This window comes from Sceloporus undulatus, chromosome 5 (genome assembly GCF_019175285.1).
Source record: "Sceloporus undulatus isolate JIND9_A2432 ecotype Alabama chromosome 5, SceUnd_v1.1, whole genome shotgun sequence".
Lineage (NCBI taxonomy): Eukaryota > Metazoa > Chordata > Lepidosauria > Squamata > Phrynosomatidae > Sceloporus > Sceloporus undulatus.
This window is the reverse complement of record NC_056526.1, coordinates 105,241,407-105,261,347: the sequence shown is the minus strand read 5'-3', so window position 1 is coordinate 105,261,347 and position 19,941 is coordinate 105,241,407. Positions and strand designations below refer to the sequence as shown.

General features: G+C 40.1%; 1 protein-coding gene across 5 annotated transcripts in view; it reads right to left on the bottom strand.

Moving 5' to 3' along the window:
- Window positions 1-19,941, bottom strand: part of PHF21B (PHD finger protein 21B) — a 229,699-nt gene that overhangs the window by 40,787 nt on the left and 168,971 nt on the right. For all 5 annotated transcript variants that reach the window (XM_042469500.1, XM_042469501.1, XM_042469503.1 and 2 more), the window contains one exon: window positions 13,300-13,392. In XM_042469500.1, the coding sequence (XP_042325434.1) occupies window positions 13,300-13,392 (93 nt within the window). The remainder of the gene's footprint in view (window positions 1-13,299; window positions 13,393-19,941) is intronic.

Below are 19,941 nucleotides of genomic sequence, written 5' to 3'. Positions count from 1 at the left end.
GTCGTCCCTGCTCTGACACCAGTCTGAAATTGGTCTAGATAGTTTGTATTACTCCAAAGACTGCCCTGGAATGGAAAGGAACTGCCCCTCGATCCCCTTGCCCAGAAAAGGGAGATTTGATCTGGTCTATAGTTGTTTAGGACCAGGGTGTCCAGGAGGGCCTTCTAAGAGTGGTCTCTACCACCACTTTTTTTAAGTAAGATGGAAAATTTCCCTCCCTTGAGGCTGCATTAATAATATGTGTTAACTGAATTTAATGCATCTCCTCCCTTGATGATCAGCCAAGAAGGAGGGGATCGAAGGGACAAGTTGTCTTCCTTGCTTGCCTCACCAGCTTGCCCACATCAGCAGTACTCATTAACTTTTAGGACTGTAATGTCCCCATAGACTTCACCTGCCTATTATTTATTTATTTATTTATTTTGTGTGGGAAGTCTTTAGCCTGCACTGCACAAATAACAGCAATAACTAATAGCCGGAGAAGTGTGAACCACTAGCAATTCAAAATGTGACCTACTAGGAATGCAACTAAGAACAACTCCTACCCTCAGGACACAGCATGGTAGCCTTAACCTTTGGCTTTCTGGCCTCTGTGAAGAGTAGTATGTATTAAACATTCCATTAGTGATAATAAACAATCCATTCTGCATTGGAGATGTATTTATGGCCAAAACAAGATAAGGGCTGCAGTTTGGCTTGGCTTAAAGATACTTTTGCGCACAGTGTATTTTAATGCTTTGCATTGCCACTGACATAATTTATATCATAAATAAAATTTCCTCCATATATAACGCCAACACGTACTGCATGCTCTTGTTTCATATCAACGGCTTGGCTACATCAAATTTGATCCTTTTCTGCCCCCTTGTGACAACACAGCATAACTACATAGTTATTCTTTGTCTGCTTCTGTTCACAAATGTATGTGTAAAGAGTTAATTCGTTTTTACAAATAATAAATGACACTGCCTTGCTAAAAAATAAAATAAAAAACCAAAAACAGCTGGTACCACAAGAGGCCAACCAAATCAACCTCCTACAGAACATCAAACAAGAAGCTTTCCTCGTTTAATCCCCCCATTAAGCAAATGAAAAATATCCTGTGTAATGTCCTATCTTATATCTGCCTTGCTGTATTCAACAAGCCAAAAGACTAGAAAGGACATGGAAGAAACTTAGCAAGGTTTATCCATTCATCGCTGGTTAGACAGAATTTGCTCTTGCATTGTTAGAGAAATTGACACTCAAACTTTTCCTTGCTAAGTTGAAGACACTTTTGAGATTGCATTGACACGTGTTCATAATAGATATGTCACATACAAATTCTAGACATAGTCCACTACTACAATGTTGAAAACCTACCATGACAAGTACTCTGTGGGATATTGATTCCGGTCGTTGCAGTTGTTTGTCTTCAAAAGTAATTGGACCAGATTACATTTTGCAGTCGATGGAATGTTATCTGTGGGTGGAGGAAGGTGGTGAAGGGCTAATTACGTAAATTGCCAATGGTGATTCCATCCTGACATTTAATTTACTCATAGACATAATTTGTTTGCAGAACAACAAGTCAAATCCATGGTTGATGACTGCGGTTTCCAGTTCTGGTTTGTAGAATGACCATAGTTTGCTCTGCTACTACATTTCTTGCAAAAATCAGGACCAGAGAAGCCATAGAAAGAGTGTAGAGTTGAGCTTACAAGCCTTACATTTACTCAAATAGCCAGTTTTCCATTATATCCAAACAGTCTCCCATGTCCTGTTTTCATAGAGGTCACCACAGAGTTTCACTCCCATCCAATTTTCTCTGCCCTCATTTCCTGATATGTTAGCCCCCAACATTTTGAATTCTTCCTGTTAATGCTGTCAAGTTGACCTTCAACTTATGGCAGCCCTAAGAAATGAGTGGCTTCCCAGTTATCCTATCATCAACATGCCTTCTAGGTCCTGTAGATTCAGGGCTGTTGGCTTCCTGGATTGAGTTCATCCATCTGTAATGTGGTCTCCTTCTTTTCCTACGCCTTCTACCTACCACACATTATTGTCTTTTTTAGTAACGTCATGTCCCTCGCACTGATATGGGCCCAAGTGTGACAGTCTTAATTTAGTCATCTTGGCTTGTGGGGAGAGTTGAGGTTTGATTTGCTCTAGGAACCATTTTATTTGTTTTTTAGTCCTACATTTCAAATGAGTTGATTTGCTTCATATCAGATTTCTTCATTGTCCTCCTTGTCATAGAATCATAGAGTTGGAAGAGACTGCAATGGGACCATCCAGTCCCAACCCCTGCCATGCAGGAAATCCAAATCAAAGCAATCCCCTATCCCCGACAGATGGCCATCCAGCCTCTGCTTAAAGACCTCCAAGGAGGGAGATTCCATTACACTCCGAGGGAGTGTGTTCCACTGTCAGACAGTCCTTACTGTCAGGAAGTTCTTCCTAATGTTGAGGTGGAATCTCTTTTCCTGGAGCTTGCATCCATTGTTCCATGTCCTATTCTCTGGGTCCTAGTGTCTGGAACAGCAGAAAACAAGCTTGCTCCCTCCTCAATATGACATCCCTTCAAATATTTAAACAGGGCTATCATATCACCTCTTAACCTTCTCTTCTCCAGGCTAAACATCCCCAGCTCCCTAAGTCGTTCCTCTTAAGGCATGGCTTCCAGACCCTTCACTATTTTAGTCGCTCTCCTTTGGACATGATCCAGTTTCTCAACGTCTTTTTAAAATTGTGGTGCCCAGAACTGGACACAATATTCCAGGTGGGGCCTGACCAGAGCAGAATATAGTGGCACTATTACTTCTCTTGATCTAGACACTATACTTTTATTGATGCACCCTAAAATTGCATTGGCCTTTTTAGCTGCTGCATCGCATTGTTGACTCATGTTCAATTTGGACTCCCAGATCCCTTTCACATGTAGTTTCATTCAGCCAGGTGTTGCCCATCCTATATCTGTGCATTTCATTTTTCCGCCCTAAGTGCAGTACCTTACATTTCTCCGTGTTGAATTTCATTTTGTTAGCTTTGGCCCAGCTTTCTAGTTTATTCAGGTCATCTTGAATTTTGATCCTGTCCTCAGGGGTATTAGCTACTCCCCCTAGTTTGGTGTCATCTGCAAATTTGATAAGTATGCCCCCAATTTTGTGCTCCAAGTCACTGATAAAGATGTTGAATAGCACTGGGCCCAGGACAGAGCCCTGTGGGACCCCACTGGTCACTTCTCTCCAGGATGAAAAGGAGCCATTGTTGAGCACCCTTTGGCTTTTATAACCACACATAGAAATGGGAAATACCATGGTATATATCACCCTAACTTTAGTATTCAGTTATATATGTTTACACTTGAGGATCTTTTCCATCATAGCTGCCCTTCCAAGACCTAGCCTTTTTCTGATTTCTTGACTGCAGATTAAACTTTCAGTTCTTCTCTTATACAATAAGACACCAACCTTTTTATAAAAAGGAGATAAAGGGGTGTTACAAACACTATTGTTGTTGCTACTGCTGCTTCTTTTGTTGTTATAGTTCCTTTCTCTATGTACCCCACTAGAATATATCCCTTCTACATATATAAGTCATCCTTAACAATCTTCTTTTTTATTTTTATAATAATTCCATAAATCCACCCACTTTGTTTTATTTACCCTTTCCTTTAGGCTAAGATATCATCAATTAATGGACCTTCTATTAATAACTTCAATCAGAGGATCCAAATCCTATTTTTCCCACTTCTTTTCCAAGTGTGTTGACTGATTTTAATTGGAAATTAGTTGAATGAATCCGACGACAGACTCAGAAGGTAGCTATCTCCCCCCCCCCGCCCCCGGCCTTCTGAGACTGGCGCAGAACCAATCACCACACCAGACTCAGAAGGCAGCCCCCTCTCTGGGTACACAATGCCTTACTGGGTTGCAGCCCCCTCTGGGGTGTCACACGGTGTGATTTGCACCTCCCTAGTGATGCCACTGTTGTCATCTTCTGTCCATCTGCATTAATTATTTTTGCAGTTCTTTTTGCCCCTGCATGCAAGTTGCTGAATAACTGCATTCAGGATGCAGACCCTGTTTTTTTGTTTGTTTGTTTTTGTTTTTTGCTTCTCTTTGGTTCTTAACCATTTAAAGAGTTTCATCTATCAACCAGTAAGTATTTTCTTTCTTTTTGGTTACAGATGGTGTCTTTTTGCATTCTTTCAAGATAATGTCCCCAGTTAGGATTCAGAGTTTTTCTAGTTCCCTATCAGTTAGGCTTAACAGTGCAAATCTGTTCTTTGCATATTCTTCAAATGCTTCAGGGATATTCTTCAGGTTGTATTTTGGCACAATGTTGGACTTTATCTACATCTTTAACTTTGCCCTGATTTTTGGTATTAGCACTTCATAGTCTGAGCCAGAGTCTGATCCTAGTCCTGTTTTTGGGAAAAGAATATCCTGCTTCCCATTATTTACTGTATTTGAATACTGTATTGGTCCATCTAATGATATCCTTGTAATTGCCCAAAAATGTGTTTGCAACAGATTGTAAGTTGCTTTCTTGGTTTATTTCTTGACCCCAGGCCAAATTCTCCTACAATAGTTAGTTCTGAACTGTTTCCTACATTTGGTTTTCAAATGCTTATGATTGTTGTTGTTATTGTTGTTGTTGTGTGCCACCAAGTCATTTTTAATTTATGGAGACCCTAAGGTTACCCTATCATAGGGTTTTCTTAACCAAGTTTCTTCAGAGGGGGTTTGCCATTGCTATCCTCTGAGGCTGAGAGAGTCAGACTTGCCCAAGATCATACAGTTTTCATGGCCGAGCAGAGAATCAAACCCTGATCTCCAGAGTTACAGTCCAAAGCTCAAACCATACACCATACCGGTTCTATGATTACCAGCATTTACTGTTTTAGTGTGTGTTCAATTTTCTCCTGGACTCCTGCTTAGAATCTTTTTTATTTCTTCCTTGTCTGCCTTGGTGGCAGGAGTGTAAACTTGGATTATAGTTGTACTGACTGCTTTTTTTCATGCCAATGCAAGTTAAATGCGGCTCAGTAGTGAACAGGCAGCCACTGCAACTCCTTTAACCCTGACGTTACAACAGTGTTCCACTACACATCCAAACCTCTATGTTTTGCACTAACAGCAGCTTTTGAACTGACAGGGGATTGAACCAGATGGCCCTTGTAGACATTTCCAAGTCTAAGATGCTATGATTCTATGGGGTGAAGCAGATGCCCCAATTGCCTTGGGACCGTGGCAACCAGAAACCATGGTCCTGAAGAGATCGGCTGCCACGGTCCCAAACAGGCCATGAAAAGGAGCGGCAAGAAATCACTCCTTTTGTGGCCAGGTTTGGGCTGCGTTAAGCAGCCCTGGCACAGCCTCTGCACAATCCGGGAGGCATGCGTCATGTGCATGCCCCGTCCCTGGATCAGCCCAATGATGGCCCTTCTGGGCTGACTGTTCAAGGCCTATGACTCTAAGGCCAGTTCAAGTCTGAGAACATTTTAAGAATCCTATCTAGATGTTGTTAATGCATGAAACACTGTAACCACACTGCCCCATCTAGTAATGGGTATAGTGGTCATACCAAGTGAGGCCACTTGAGAATGTAGGAACAAAAAGAGATCAGGGTGCACTACTAAGCTGCAAAGCTTCTTCCAGCAGAAATCCAGTCCCACTAAAAAGAGACAACAAGAGCAGCCAGCTAACAGGGCTTCTGCCCCGTCCAGTCCACCACAGCACCCAGTTCAGAACCTGACGAGCCTCATCTGATTAACATGTACTGGCTGAGTTTCCGTTATCCGAAATACTTGAGACCAGGGGTGTTTTTGATTTTTTGTATTTTAGAATATATTTGCATATATGTACGTATCTTGGAGATAGGACCCAAGGACCTAAACATAAAATTCATTTATGTTTCCTACATACCTTATACACATAACCTGAAGGCAATTTTATACAATTTTTATACAATTTTTGCAGGACAGAGTTTGTGTACATTGAACCATTGGAAAACAAAGGTGTCACCATCCCAGCCACCCATTAAAAAAAGTTTTAGTTTTTGGAATATTTTGGTTTTCATAATTCCCGATAAGGGAGACTCAACCTGTAACAGGAATACAGTACGGCCAATGTATCAATGGTACTGCATTCTAGACCCCCTAATGATGACTCCCAATGGCTATTCTCTGAAAACTGCTCCCTATGTAAGAAAATACCCACCATAGTCCAGTGCCTCTGATACCCAACTCATGGAGATGGTTTACTCAGAAACAAAACACAGCTGATTGTATTGAAAATTGCTATGAGAATGGGTAAAGGAAAATATGTATGTTAGACTTCACGCATCCTTGTAAAACCCTACAACATATAATGCCAGTACACAGAGCTTAGCGAGGACTAACGTAACACCACTGTGAATGGTTCCAGGTAGTCATCCAACAAAGGATATGGTAAGCACATCCTGCAATGTTTTATTAGTATTAATGGACGTTGGTTTTACTATTACAGTGCATTTACCCAGCGCATCAATGTACAAGATACTTTTCCAAAAAATATAGGCAAAGATAACAATAAACCTAGACTTTATAAACAAGCACTATGTGTGAGACAAATTAGGTAGCACCTGTATATACTGTAGGAGGGCAACACAAAGATCAGGAGAGGAAAGGATTAATAAGCAGAAATGTGTCAAGTATTCTTGCAGCTGGTGAATACGTATAATGAAATTACCATGGGGCTGCTTTTCCAGAGAAAGCAAAGTATTATTTCCTTAGTATATGACAGATGTCAAACTTTTCTCAACTGTATGTATATAATGATTTCAAACATGGTGTGCTGTTGCTCAATTTGTTTTGATGCCACAAAGCTGAAAAATATTCAAAACCACAACAGTGTCTATCCTGATGTGCAGCAGGAAAGAGCACATTCCCTGCAAATTCATCCTAAATATTAGCAAAAACAGCTAACTAGTTTGTGCATGGGCATATGCACACAATACACACACACACACAGAGAGATTCACTGTACCCTAGCACAGTATTACCTAAGTAGTTCTAAAGTAATTGGTGCTTTCAGCAATTGCTGACCTCTAAATCACTGGTAGTCCATCTCTCAGCAGTTATTACCACTTACTGCAACGTAAAACAACATTGTATGTTTTGAGATAAGGGTATCTGTTTCTTAAGACATAAATAATTTTAAATTTCTGGGTTGTGGAGGGCTTTCATGAAGATTTAATAACTCCACAGAGACAAAGGAGAGCCATTAGTGTATTAATTACAACAGGAGAACATGTGACTCTTCACACTGTTTTTCTCCTCTCCCTACACACTGTTCATGGTTGTTCGTGATTAAATGGGAAGGCTATGGGGCGGGAATAAGAAAATTGGTGGTGGGGGGTTATTTTCCATTATTTCCCCAAAACTTTTTAAATGTTTTGCTAATGTTGATTCCCCTACGCAGTTTTTATGGTAAGGAAGGTGTTGTTTGCTCCTCAAACTAGCAAAACCAATGAGTCCCTTATAATTCATTTTCTTCATTATTCAGGGCTTTGAAGTTCCATTTGTAGATATACAGTATATATACCAGTAGTTCTGTTTGTAATTATATTTTGACTAAACTGTATTTTTATATACAAAGCATTTCGAGTTCCTAAAATAACAAAATGACTTTTAATCTGTAACATTAATACAGTGGGCCCTCGCCTTACGCGGGGATCCGTTCTGGATCCTGCCGCATAAGGCGAATTCCACCTATGCTCAAGCCCCATTGTTTCCAATGGGGCTTGTGCATGGCGGTGCGGCGGCGCGCGGGGCGCAACAGGCAAGCGCGCCCATTCAATTGAATGGGACGCGCTGCCCCTTCCGCCCTGCGTGCGCCCTGCAGCTTGAGTGCATATGCTCAAGCTGCATATGGTGCGCCCGCGTATGGCGTGGGCGCGCTATATTGCATTTTCCCAATTATTCTGAAAATTTTCATCTCCCTCCCCCAAAAGAAAAAAAAATGGGTTATTTTTGAAATGTTATATCTCTATTCATGATAAAGCCTCATGCCTACAGTTTCATTGGGAAGCTCTAACGTACAGCATAGGTAAACACAGGCTTCTTGTTGTTGTTGCTGTGAGCCTTCAAGTCATTTTCAAGTTATGGTGACAGGGTTTTCTGGGGCTGAGTGTGTGTGACTTGCCCAAGGTCACCATGCGGGTTCCCATGGCTGAGTGGGGAATCAAGCCCTGATCTCCAGAGCTGTAATCCAATGCTCAAACCACTACGATGTCTTGGCCAGCCAAGAGGAGGATGATGAGGATGTCGTGGCTCCTCAGGTGCAGGAGGAACTTGAGGCCATGCCAGATCCCAGCTCTGATCTTCCAGCCCCAGTGGTTGAGACTCAGCCAGACCTTAGCTCTGTGGGGTCCCCTCCAGACGCTCAGTAGCCTAGTTTTGCCCCAGTGGAAGTGGAAGAACAAAGTATGGAGATTCCTTCCTTTAGGCAAAGGAGAGCTGAGAGGTCTTGCCTGCGGAGATCTAAGAGATTTGCAGACAAGCAATCTGCAGATAAGTATCAGCTGGCACAAAGGAGTGCATCTCTGATTTAAGGCAGCTGGAGAACGCTGACCCTTTGCCAGAGTTTATTGCAGATCCATCATATTGGTTGCTGTCCGCACTGGCTCCTTGAGCTCTGTGCTTCTTGAATTTTTGTCTGCCCCTGAACCTACGACCTTGGAACAGACTCGACTACAGTACTCCTACCTTCTGGCTTCCCTGACCTCGGACTGTACTGACTTCTGTGACTTCTATTAATCCTGCCTCAGCTCTGTGGCCCAGCTCAGAGAAGAGGTCTGTAATCTGTTGGCTGTTCAGCTTTAGTTCTTACATTTAGCCATCTTATCAGCATGTGTGCATGGGTGCTGGCAGCATTCCTGGACATACGCTACAGAGGTTCTCATAAACAAAGGTACCATTTCATTTTATTAATATACAGTCCTCCCTCCATATCTGCAGGGGTTAGAGGAACAAGACCCCCATGAATGTGGAAAAAACGTGAAGCCAGTTAAAGGGAGGAGTGGATGGGGGAGGAGGAGCAGGGGCTCGCACTCCATTTTCCTCACCCTTCCATCCTTTTAACTGGCTTCCTGCCACTTTCCCTGCCGGATCACTCTCTGGGCTGCTCAGGAAGCCATCAGGACCAGAAAGGGAGATGGCGGCTTCACCCCTCCCCCCCCCCAAAAAAAGACCCTTTGCCTTTCTGGTCTGTCCCTGGACAACCCAGAGAGAGATTGGGGATGCAAAGGGAGAATATGGCTTCACTCCTAAAAGACCCTATGCCTCCCAGTCTCCCCCGGGCAGCCCAGAAAGAGATCAGGGATGCAAAGAGAGGAGGAGGTGGCTTCGCCCCTCCCCAAAAAGACTGTTTGCCTTCCCGATCTCTCCCTGAGAGAGATCAGGGAGGGAAGGGGACAAGCAATGCCCACATTAGCAGCCTTGATCTCGCGAATAATCGAAACTGCAGGTCTCAAGGCCACGAATATGGAAGACCGACTGTTAATGCTTTTACATGAGAATCTGCATACTAAAAGCTTTGGAGGAAGGAATGCCAACATGTTCAAAAACTAAAGTAAAAATCTAATCCTGTTTGTGACTGTGGCTTTATGCATTGAACTAGCCACAGGTAGGGAACTGACATATACAGTACATGATTTTCAAGTAGTTAGTCCTTGCCCAAAAATTAGGCACTCTTTTTTCAACTCTTTGCTTCAGCCCAAAAGATCTTGCAGCAAGAGGAGCACATGTTGGATGCAGGTGAGAATTATTTTGTTTCAGCATATGCTTGCCACATAGTTTCAAACACCTTCTAAGGCAACAAAGCTATTGGATTTAGTCTACTAGTCTGAGCACCCTCCATCTTGCTGCTAGGGAAACAAGTTTCTCAGATGAAAACAGCAGCACACTCACTAACATACTGGTACAATAGAGTCAGGTGGGAGATCTTTCTTGAAATATGTCATTATTTATGTTCCACGCACAACCTGCCCCCTCTACATTTTCACAAATACTTTTGGAATTGTTACTCGCCTACATGGTTTCTTTGTTCAGCACACAATATTTCATTTGGATTTCTTACAAAATGTTGTCCTTTGTTATGAAGAATAGCAAGTTACAAGTACATTTGTAAACAGTAGTAATGCTATTTCAGTAACAACTGTCTGATACTATGAATTGCTGTTGTGACAAATAAGAATTCAAAGATAGATGAGAATGCAAGAACGTACATCAGCCTTGATCGTTCCTCAGTGCGACTAGCTCAGAGCAAAACTCTCTAGCATTTATGTTTTAAGCATAGCCTAAAACAGAAAGCCAACTACCTCTACTGTTAATGCTTCTTAGGCAATCACTTGGGTAAGATTCTTAACACAGGTGATCGGGTTATTTAAAAAACAGGCATTTGCAGTTGACAGTATCTCACCAAGTTCATAAACTGGCTTGAGAAATACCTCTGGTGTACCTTTCTAGTAGATGCTCTGACTTCACCACTTGAGGCATGAAAGTCTAGTTGTGGGGGAGGGATAAAAAAAAATTATATTTTTCTAGTGGAAAAACTAGAAACTATTTTTGAGGGGGAGGAAAGAAAATTCCAGGAATTGCACAGTATGAAACTGTATTAAGTCAATCTGCAGAATTAGAGATTGATAATTCTTGTATAGATTACAGACATAGACATTCAAATCCAAGTGGCATTCCATATTTGATTAAAAATGCCAAATAGTACAATCTCATACCTTAATTAAGCAATAGTCCAAAATATACTGTAGAATTAATTGAGTTTGTGACTGCTTTAACTGCCCTGGCTTAATGCTAGGGAATTTGGGGAACTGTAGTTTTGTGAGACATTTAGCCCTCTCTGTCACAATAAACTACAATTTCCTAGCATTGAGCCAAGGCAGTTAAAGCAGTCTCAAACTGGATTATTTCTCCAGTATGTTTTTGACCTAAAAGTGAAGTTTGTTTTTTTTTTGTTATAAAGCCATAAAAGAAAGTTACCTTTTGCTATGGAAGTAAGTACAGTACTGACTATTTCAATTCTGTATTTCAATTTCTCCAAATTTCTTCCCCTTTAAAAATGTGGAAGATGACTTATTCCCAAGAGTTTCAAAATTTCTAAAAACAAATCCACCTCTAATTACCACTAGATACAAATTCAACAGGAAGAATATAATGCTGCTGCAGAATTAGATATATCCCTCCCTCTTTCTAACCTCAACATTTACTCAGTTGCTATGTTAGGGTACTCAGACATTTACAGCCAAATCTTAGGAGATATTCACTGGTGTTATAACTGCCTCCGAGGAAGGCAAAGGAAAATCCTCTCAACAAATATTGCTAAGAAAATCCCATGATAGGGTTGTCATAAATCAGAAACAACATGAAGGCAACCACAACAGCATTATAACATCTGTCCTTTAAAGAAATCAACCTATAATGAATGATTCTGGTGCTGAACACCATTTAAATGTTTACTGTTACTAAAACAGGAAAACTGTGCCACCAGACAAGAGGCAAAAAGTCAGGTAACAGTGTTCCTGCTTCTTACTGCTATGCGACAGGCCTTAAATGACAAAAGAAGTCAAACCAGGGCTCATTCTTATGATTATAATTTCCAGGGAGGTACAGGTGGGAAAAAGCATTCTGTGTCCAGAACTGGTAGGACTTCAAAAACAAAAATCATCACCTTGACTTGAGCCTCAAAAGAAAATTAAGTGCTTTTGGCCAGGTTTTTAAGGGTGTTTTTTTTTTAAGCAAAGGTAAAATATTAAAACATATATCCTGTAAGTGCTCTTCTGCATTATATGCAGTTCTCAGACTGTGAGGAAGCAACTGCAGCCAAACCTTTGTTATACCAGTATGTATTTTTAACAGAAGGTTTTAAAAACTGTATTTTTACTACAGTTTATATGCATATTATATGGATCCAGTCTCATTATTGTTTCTCCTTCAAATTGTCTGAAAGGTAACACAAACAGGGCCTTCTCACCCAAAACTAATAGTTAACAATAGCTCTTACAGACTTCTCTGGACTTTATAAATAATAATTTTCTCCTAATGATTCTCATCTTTGGCGACTAAGGCACGTATCACTTAGGAGGGCAAGAGTGAGAAGCTCTCTATTGGGCTTTTCCTATGCAGAATATCCAACATACTGTACATATATCTTCAAAAGAAATACTGGCCAATGAGGCATTATAAGTGACAGTAACTCCATCTCTATTACTGAGTGTTTTGCAGTCTTGAAAAAGTTGACTCTAAACAGTTGGTGCGTTTCTGTCTAAGGCAAAATAATGTTTCTCTGACTATATCTAAAATAATGCTTTACTGACCGACTGTTCTACTGAAAAAAACTTTGGGAAGAAGCTTCTCTCTCACTTGTATTGCTGCTGCTATTATTGTTGTTGTTTTTGTTGCTACTACCACCACTACTACTACTATTTGCCTTTTTCCCAGTCTTGGATTCAAGGTGATTTAGAAGCTTATCAGACATGGGCGAAATGTCATCCAAACGTGTCAGAAACATTGTGGAAGCGCCAGGGATGTGATCATCTGTGGTGCTTCTAAAGTGTAATTGAGGCATCCCACTAAGTTCCCATCACGGAATCGTTTGTGGGAAAGCCATTTTCTGAATAACGGGATATCCCATTATTCAGAAAATGGCTCCTCCTGGCTTCCCTGCGAACAATTCCATGATGGGAACATAGCGGGAAGTCTCAATTACACTTTAGAAGTGCCATGGATTATCACATTCCCTGGTGCTTCCGCAATGTTTCTGCCACATTTGGATGATGTTTGGATGATGTTTCATCCTGCATCTGACAAGGTCCCTGCAAAAGTTAAAATAAACCTAACTAAAATGATACCAACATTTGAAATATCATAAGATAGCCATAAATAAAATCAATTAAAAACATAGCTATTAAAAATCTCAAACAAGCAAAAGCCATAACACTGAACTACTGCCTAGATGTTCGGGTTCCCAGCCACAGAGGCATGGTCAGAATGAAATACAACTCACAATAACCAATGAATTAGTGAAATGAAATTGTGTTTCAGGTTCTGTGGCCTGGTAGGGATGTGTACACAGAAGCCAGCGTCCATGGGTGCAGAACTCTTATGAAAAGCAGGCGACAGGCCCTTGCATGATCCACTCCATGGGGCTTAGTGAACTGAATGAATCACTTAAACCTAACAAACGGTTCACAATTTGAGTATAATCACATAAAACCAGTGAAATGAAAGCACATAACAAATGAAACTAGTGTTCTTACCTGAGGTAGCACTGCTGGTCTTTGTCCTGCCAGCCTCTGCAAGGAGCTGACCTGAGGAACTTTAATCGGCACGGCAGTAATGGTTCCCAAATTCTGCCAGGAAAAACAATAACACCACACACATTTTCAGGATTTGAAATGGCATCTCTTTCAAAAACACCTTCTAAATCAAACCTCTCCCAGCCACCTGACTGCTTATATCAATTCCGTTGCACATATTATTCAGGGTGATGTCCTTAACAGAATGTTTATCTTGAAGAAGAAAGACCCCTTGCTAGGGTTCTTGCAATTTATCTCTTATGAGGTATTCATTATGTAGATCTGGGCTAGCTAGTCTCACCTACAACCTAGCCTATCTCACAGGGTTGCACAGAATATAAACTGGAGTACACCCAATGCCAACATAAGCTTAATGCAAGATGAATAAGACCAGTGGGATAAATTAGATGTACAGTACATGTAATGACATTTGTTTTAAAGAATTCCTTCAGAGGGAGAAAGTGATTTTAAAACACAGTCAATTTATTAGAAAACACTCCTCCTGTTCTCATACCATACTGTGAATGTTCATACCCTTACAGGACTTTTTCACACAGAATGAATCTTCCTCACGGATATAAATTTCTACAAAGAAAGTACTATGCTTCAAGCACAGCAGTGCTCCAGTGTCTGTGGCAAGAGACCCAATTTTTTTTAGCAGAGATGTAAATGTAACAAAACAGACTTGTATACATTTGTCACAACTGATAGTGTAGTTAAAATGCCCAACAGAAAAGTGACACATAGGAAATTTATTGTGTGCTATAGTCCTAAGAGTCATGTAATTTCTTCCCACAGACTTAAATCTGATGAGAACTAACAAAAAAAAGTATCTTATAGTTAAAATCAAAGTTAACAAAAGCAGGAGATGTGTCAAAACTACACTATTTTTCAGTTGCCTTCCTTTCCCAACACTACATTGCCTCATCTGACAAAAGATAAAACAGTTTCCTCGGCAGGGAGTTATCATCCTAGGGTTTGTTCTATAAAACAGCGTGGGGGGGGGGGGGTATTTAAAGAAAAAACAACAGCACAGAACCCACCAACAATAAAAAGGGGAGTTGAAGGGAATGGGAGCAAAGCAGCCAGGCAGCTTCTTTGTACTACTAAGTTCATTTCTCTTGGTGTCTGTGGACCAGGAGTTCTGGCTGTGTTTTCCAATGAAGCTATCATTAGTCCTGTCACCTACACTCTTAGAAAACGCTGTCAATTTATTTCCCCAAAGAAGTTCAGAGCCGCGCAGGCACCTCTCAAGAGAATGAAAACAAATTATAGTATTCTTCAGTTATGAAATTTTTAGAGCTAAACAATATGTGCCAAATGTTTACCACTCTCTTAATATCACAGCTCAATTGTTTTAATACTGAAAAGGAAAAGCTGTTGTGTTTTTTAAACTGTTTTTTAAAAAACCTAGCAGCGAAGGGCTAGAAAATCCCAATTTTGTTTATTTTCATTGGTACCTGACTGCGTCTGGCTGTATCTCTTTATTCTAAAGTAAGAAAATGAGTCTTACAGAAGGTTGCCTGGCAGAACATACACTTCATACCTATGAATTGTTGTGATTGGGGATTTTTTTTAAAAATTCATTTCACGAACTACTTTTAGGTTTTACTAGCAAGAAAAGAAAAGCATATGCTAATGTTTAGAGTGAGGAAAACTGAGTACATTGCTGTAGTTTCTAAAGCTATTCAGGAAAATATGCTGCACAGCAAACACAGTATAGCCAAAAAGAGAAGGAATATTTAACTGGTTATTAATGGTCAATCTAAGAAGATACATTTTCAAGTCTTATTGATTTGAACAGAGATACTGAATAGAATATAACTCTCCTATTGAAATAAACTGAACTTACAAGGGCATGACCAGCAAAAGACAGACACTTCTCTTTATAAAATGTATAATTACCTACCATCATCACAAAACATTATCATATATTCTAGTTCCACGTCTGTGCTTTGTAATAAAAACAGCTGTATCCATGCACAATAAGAAGATGTCATCAACTCCAGGCTGGACTAAAGCTAACAGAATAGCTTACAATAATCTTGCAGTGTTATCTATTGTTTTTATCCACAAAATATAGTCTGTGCTGAGAGCTAACAGCTCTGCAGTGTCATCCATGGCTATATCTTTGTTGCAGCTTGGAGAGCTGTGTGTCAGAAACAGCAAAATGCAAGAGTGGAAGCTGGTATGAATTTCTAGTAACTACCAGGTTGTAGGTCAGTCTACTTAAATCAAGAATCCAGCTGAATGCAGAAATCTTATGTTCCATTGACCTGCATGAAGACTGAGTGCTACCAAATGTTAAAAGACCTTTTAATAAAAAAAAAATTTTCAAATGTATCCAAGTTAACCTTTTGAACTAAATTTTATTCTTTTTCAACCTTCTAAACCATATGCTCAGTCAGTGCACACATGCCAAGGATACACTTGATCCACTTGTATATAGGGGAACCACTTGTGGATATAGTTTTGGATTTATAACAACCCTGCTCCCGTGCACGCGCGCGCAAAAAAAAAATAAAGCATGTTAGGCACATGCCTCTCTGTCTGGACTTGGAATAAATAATACCTGGATTAATTTTTTTCATTTCTTCAGCAAAATAAATCAATTGATGCCCAGGTAAACTGGGCCCATTCTGCAGCAAATCCCCAGACTTTTTAATTGCTTCTTTTCCCTCATTTATCAGGATAAAACAATAGTGAAGAGAACTCATAAGAAACGTTATATAGTCACATCTACACTCTAACCATTACCAAACCATCTGTGACATGCATTTAGAGATGAGGGCTGGAAGGGCACCAGAAGTCAGTTATACAACCAGGAGCTCAGCCTTTATCATGAATGAAAAAGTCCAAGGCCTCAGGGAAAGACCAAAAATTATCATTGTCCCACATGTTTCCACACACAAAATGCCACTATCCTAGAATATATGAATTCATAGCAATAACACTTAACAATGTTTCAGCTGAAGTGTACAATGAAAACAGAACTCTCCCTCAAGAGCTCTACCTAGTTTGCTTCCACATCAAAAAAGGTTGGCATTGATAACAAGGACACCATGGGGTTCACAGCCCAAAACCTATCCTATGTTTTCAATCCCAAATTTGTCTAAGCAAGAGAATCAATGAAATCTACTACCTGAAACCTCACATACAGGCTCTATTCCACTGATATGAGCATGACATATTTCTCACAGTTGGGATCACCATGCAATTTTTCACTACTTTAGGGATGGGAATCATGTAATCCTTCATATGCTGTTGGACAGAAACTTTCAATTGCTCCAACGAGCATAACCAGTTGTAAGGAATTGGGAACTGCAAGCCAATAAAATCATTATCCTGAGCTCTGGAAAAAAAAATCTGTACCCAAATACAATTAAATCTTATTACTGATAGCTGATGCACCTCAGTAACAGATTTCGGGGGGGGGGGGGGGAAGCAGTAGGCACTGCCTAAGCCTCAGAACCTCCAGATATTTTCTGGAACCCCACTGGTTCCCAGTATTGCACTCCACTAGCCTAGTACAGTACCAGAGAAAATATGTGGTGTCAGGCTCTTTTGGATCAGGTGGATTAAGTGTGGGATTTAGTGTTTAATATATTTTTAAAACAAATCATTTGTCAGCATACTGACAGCAGAAAATAAATTATTAACATGATGAATACAGAGTGCAGATATGCAGTTACTTTCCCAAAAGAATTTCAAAGCACTTTGCTGCAACATGTTAGCTTAACTCACTTTGTTTTACTGAGGAAACAATGAAGGCTCAATACACATGTCAAATGGGGAAGAGAGTTGAGATGAAAGGGCAGAATTCCTAATTCTCTTACATAACGTATTCCCTTATGGAAGGACCACAAGCACTAAAAGCTAAATTCCAGGATAAGATACCATAACTATTACAGTGTTCAGAAAAAGTACATAATTTTGTTGCAACTGCATCTTTTAATTTGTACTGTTGGGTGGGAGCACAATCTGAAAGAGTGTGGTTCAGTTTACTGCTACATAATATAGATGCATAATATAGGATCAGAGAATGAGCAAGACAGGTTTCTCTAGCCAGGGCACAAGCAAAAAGAAACCATTTCCTCTGGACCAAGACAAATGCACACCAGATATTGGTAGGACTTATAACACAGCTGCCATGGATAATCTCAATACGACTCATATGGCAGATGCTGAATCAGTCTTCCATTGAGCTGCACATTTCTCTCAAGAAAATATGTTTGCTTATTTTTCAAAGCTTATTTTTCAAAGCTGTATGGCATGTTGAAAAAACAGAGTCTTCCTATCCCATGTAATGCACTGGGAAAAGGGCAGAAATTCTTTGGGCAAGGTAATTATTCTTCTTAAATGACAAGAGCATGTTTGTGCTTACGCTGAGAAGTGAGCTTATATTTCTCCCTTCATCATCAGCTTGCACCATTATGCAAACCTCTTGTCCCGCTAAGCCAAATGCTAGTCCAACAGCTTGGATGGATGCTTGCAAATGCCTTCTGTTTTCCTAGTTACAGAGAAGTAGCAGAAATGGCTAGTGGACTATCACAATGTGGAATGACTTGTAATTGATAAAAAATAAAGATTTATTTTTGATCTGTCATACATGTCTGGCTGCCTGCCTTTGGGTTTGGGGACACCAGTTACACAAGTTGCTGCAATGTAGTAGTCAAACCCAATGCCAAGTTCTCCCAAACCTATATGCTGAGCAAGGCCTAGTGGAGACTGACAAGACAAGTCCAATAGAGTAAGTTTCCAGAAAGCTAAGAGCTATGTCAGCAAAGGGCAGGGCTTGGGACAATGCTGTGAAACTCTCAAGAGCAACGACAGTCCCTCAATAAGTTTTTACTGTTATGTTTTTAAATGGTTTTATTTCTGAGCCACTGTTGGCCCCTTTCAGGGAGAAAGGCAGCGTAGAAATAAATATATACATTTTTAGCCCAGTGCCAATCTTTAGCTTCATGAATGTAATGAAACAAATTTTTTCAGTACTAAAACACTGATGTTGCTGGATTATGACTTCCTACACCATCACCACTATGGCACCTTTGCTTACACAAACTTACACAAAATCATCCACTGGAGATGTGGTAGCTTGGTGGTTCCTCACACAAGATATATGGACCCTAAGTTTCAAAGGAACTGTATGGTTTTAGTCTTTTTCTCTGGATGGTCTCTGAAGGGCCCTTCTTCAGACTAGATCTCACAACACCATGAGACAAGACCTTGCTCAGCCATATCCTTAGAGATTTTGTCACAGAGAGGTCACTGCCCAAAGCATCTGGATTCTGCACTAGATACCCATACCTACACGTTTAATAATATTAAAATGCAATTAGAATGGGGGTTGACAGATTTCTTAGTGTTTGAGAGAAGGAACAATGGGTTCAGTTACTATCTTGTAAACAGTAACAAATTTTCTTTACACACACAACCTGAATGGTACCAGAATTTTTGACATACTGTCTCTGGCTTTTTCTGGTCATTTTCAGCTGCCATTCTGCCATTGCCATCCATTTCTGAGAAGAGGCATTTCCCCCCTCTTTCTCCATTTGTCAAAAGAGCAAACTGGTGCACATTCTTATGAACCTTTAATTAACAAGCTGAAAAGACATTTTTCTGGCAATGTCTGACCTTTAAGCACTTTGTATGAATTTATTGATACCAGCAGAAACAATAATTTAAAAGGTTATTTTATGAGCGCAGAATAGTTTATAGCAGCACTTTTGTCAAGATAAATGAGTTTCTTATTACTACATTTATGGCACTAAGCATTTTAATAAAAAAGGACCATAAAAGTCAAAAGATAACTTCACATCTCTTCTCTATCTGCAGTCTACATGCAGTCAGCGGTGACCTCCTGAAATGTCTACATTGCTATGCACTTTAGAGATAGGACGGGGACTTGGTAATAGAGGGTAGATTGAGACTATCAAAAGATCATAAGCAGAAGCCATTGAGAATAGTGGATATCAAACAGGAAAAGTTAAAAATGTAAGTAAAATATAAAATAACTTTCCACACACACACATGGATTTTAACAAGCTTTCTAAACATATATACGTCTTATTCTAAATCAGAAGTTTCAGATCTTTGCCTAGAGCTGGTGTTTTTAACTACAAAATATATGCCACCAACATTTTACTCCATTGTCTCAAACTGGCACAGAGGAGGTAATGTGCCTCAAAGGCTATGCCAATGTTACCAGGACAGGCTTTGAGTAAGTAGGCACAGGGCATGGATTTTATATCTGCCCTATTTCACACACACACACCCCCAAAAAAACCCCTTAAGGTCATGAAGGCTGGCATGACTTGGTGTAGTGTCAATTTTTGTTATCAAAAGAGCCTCAAAAACAAAAGTAAGAATAAAACTCAAAGGATTCCAACAGCCTGGATGATATCTTCAGGTTGGGTACATACTCAAGGACCTAGGTTGTAGTAAAAGGGCCTAGTGGCATGAAGAGACTGAAAAATTAAATGAGCAGACTTGCAAGGGAATTAGTGTAGCAGCCACCTACAATATCATACAAGAATTTAAACAGTGATTGGAGGATGCATGTAGAAGAGTACTATCCATCAGAACATTTGGTAAAGGCAC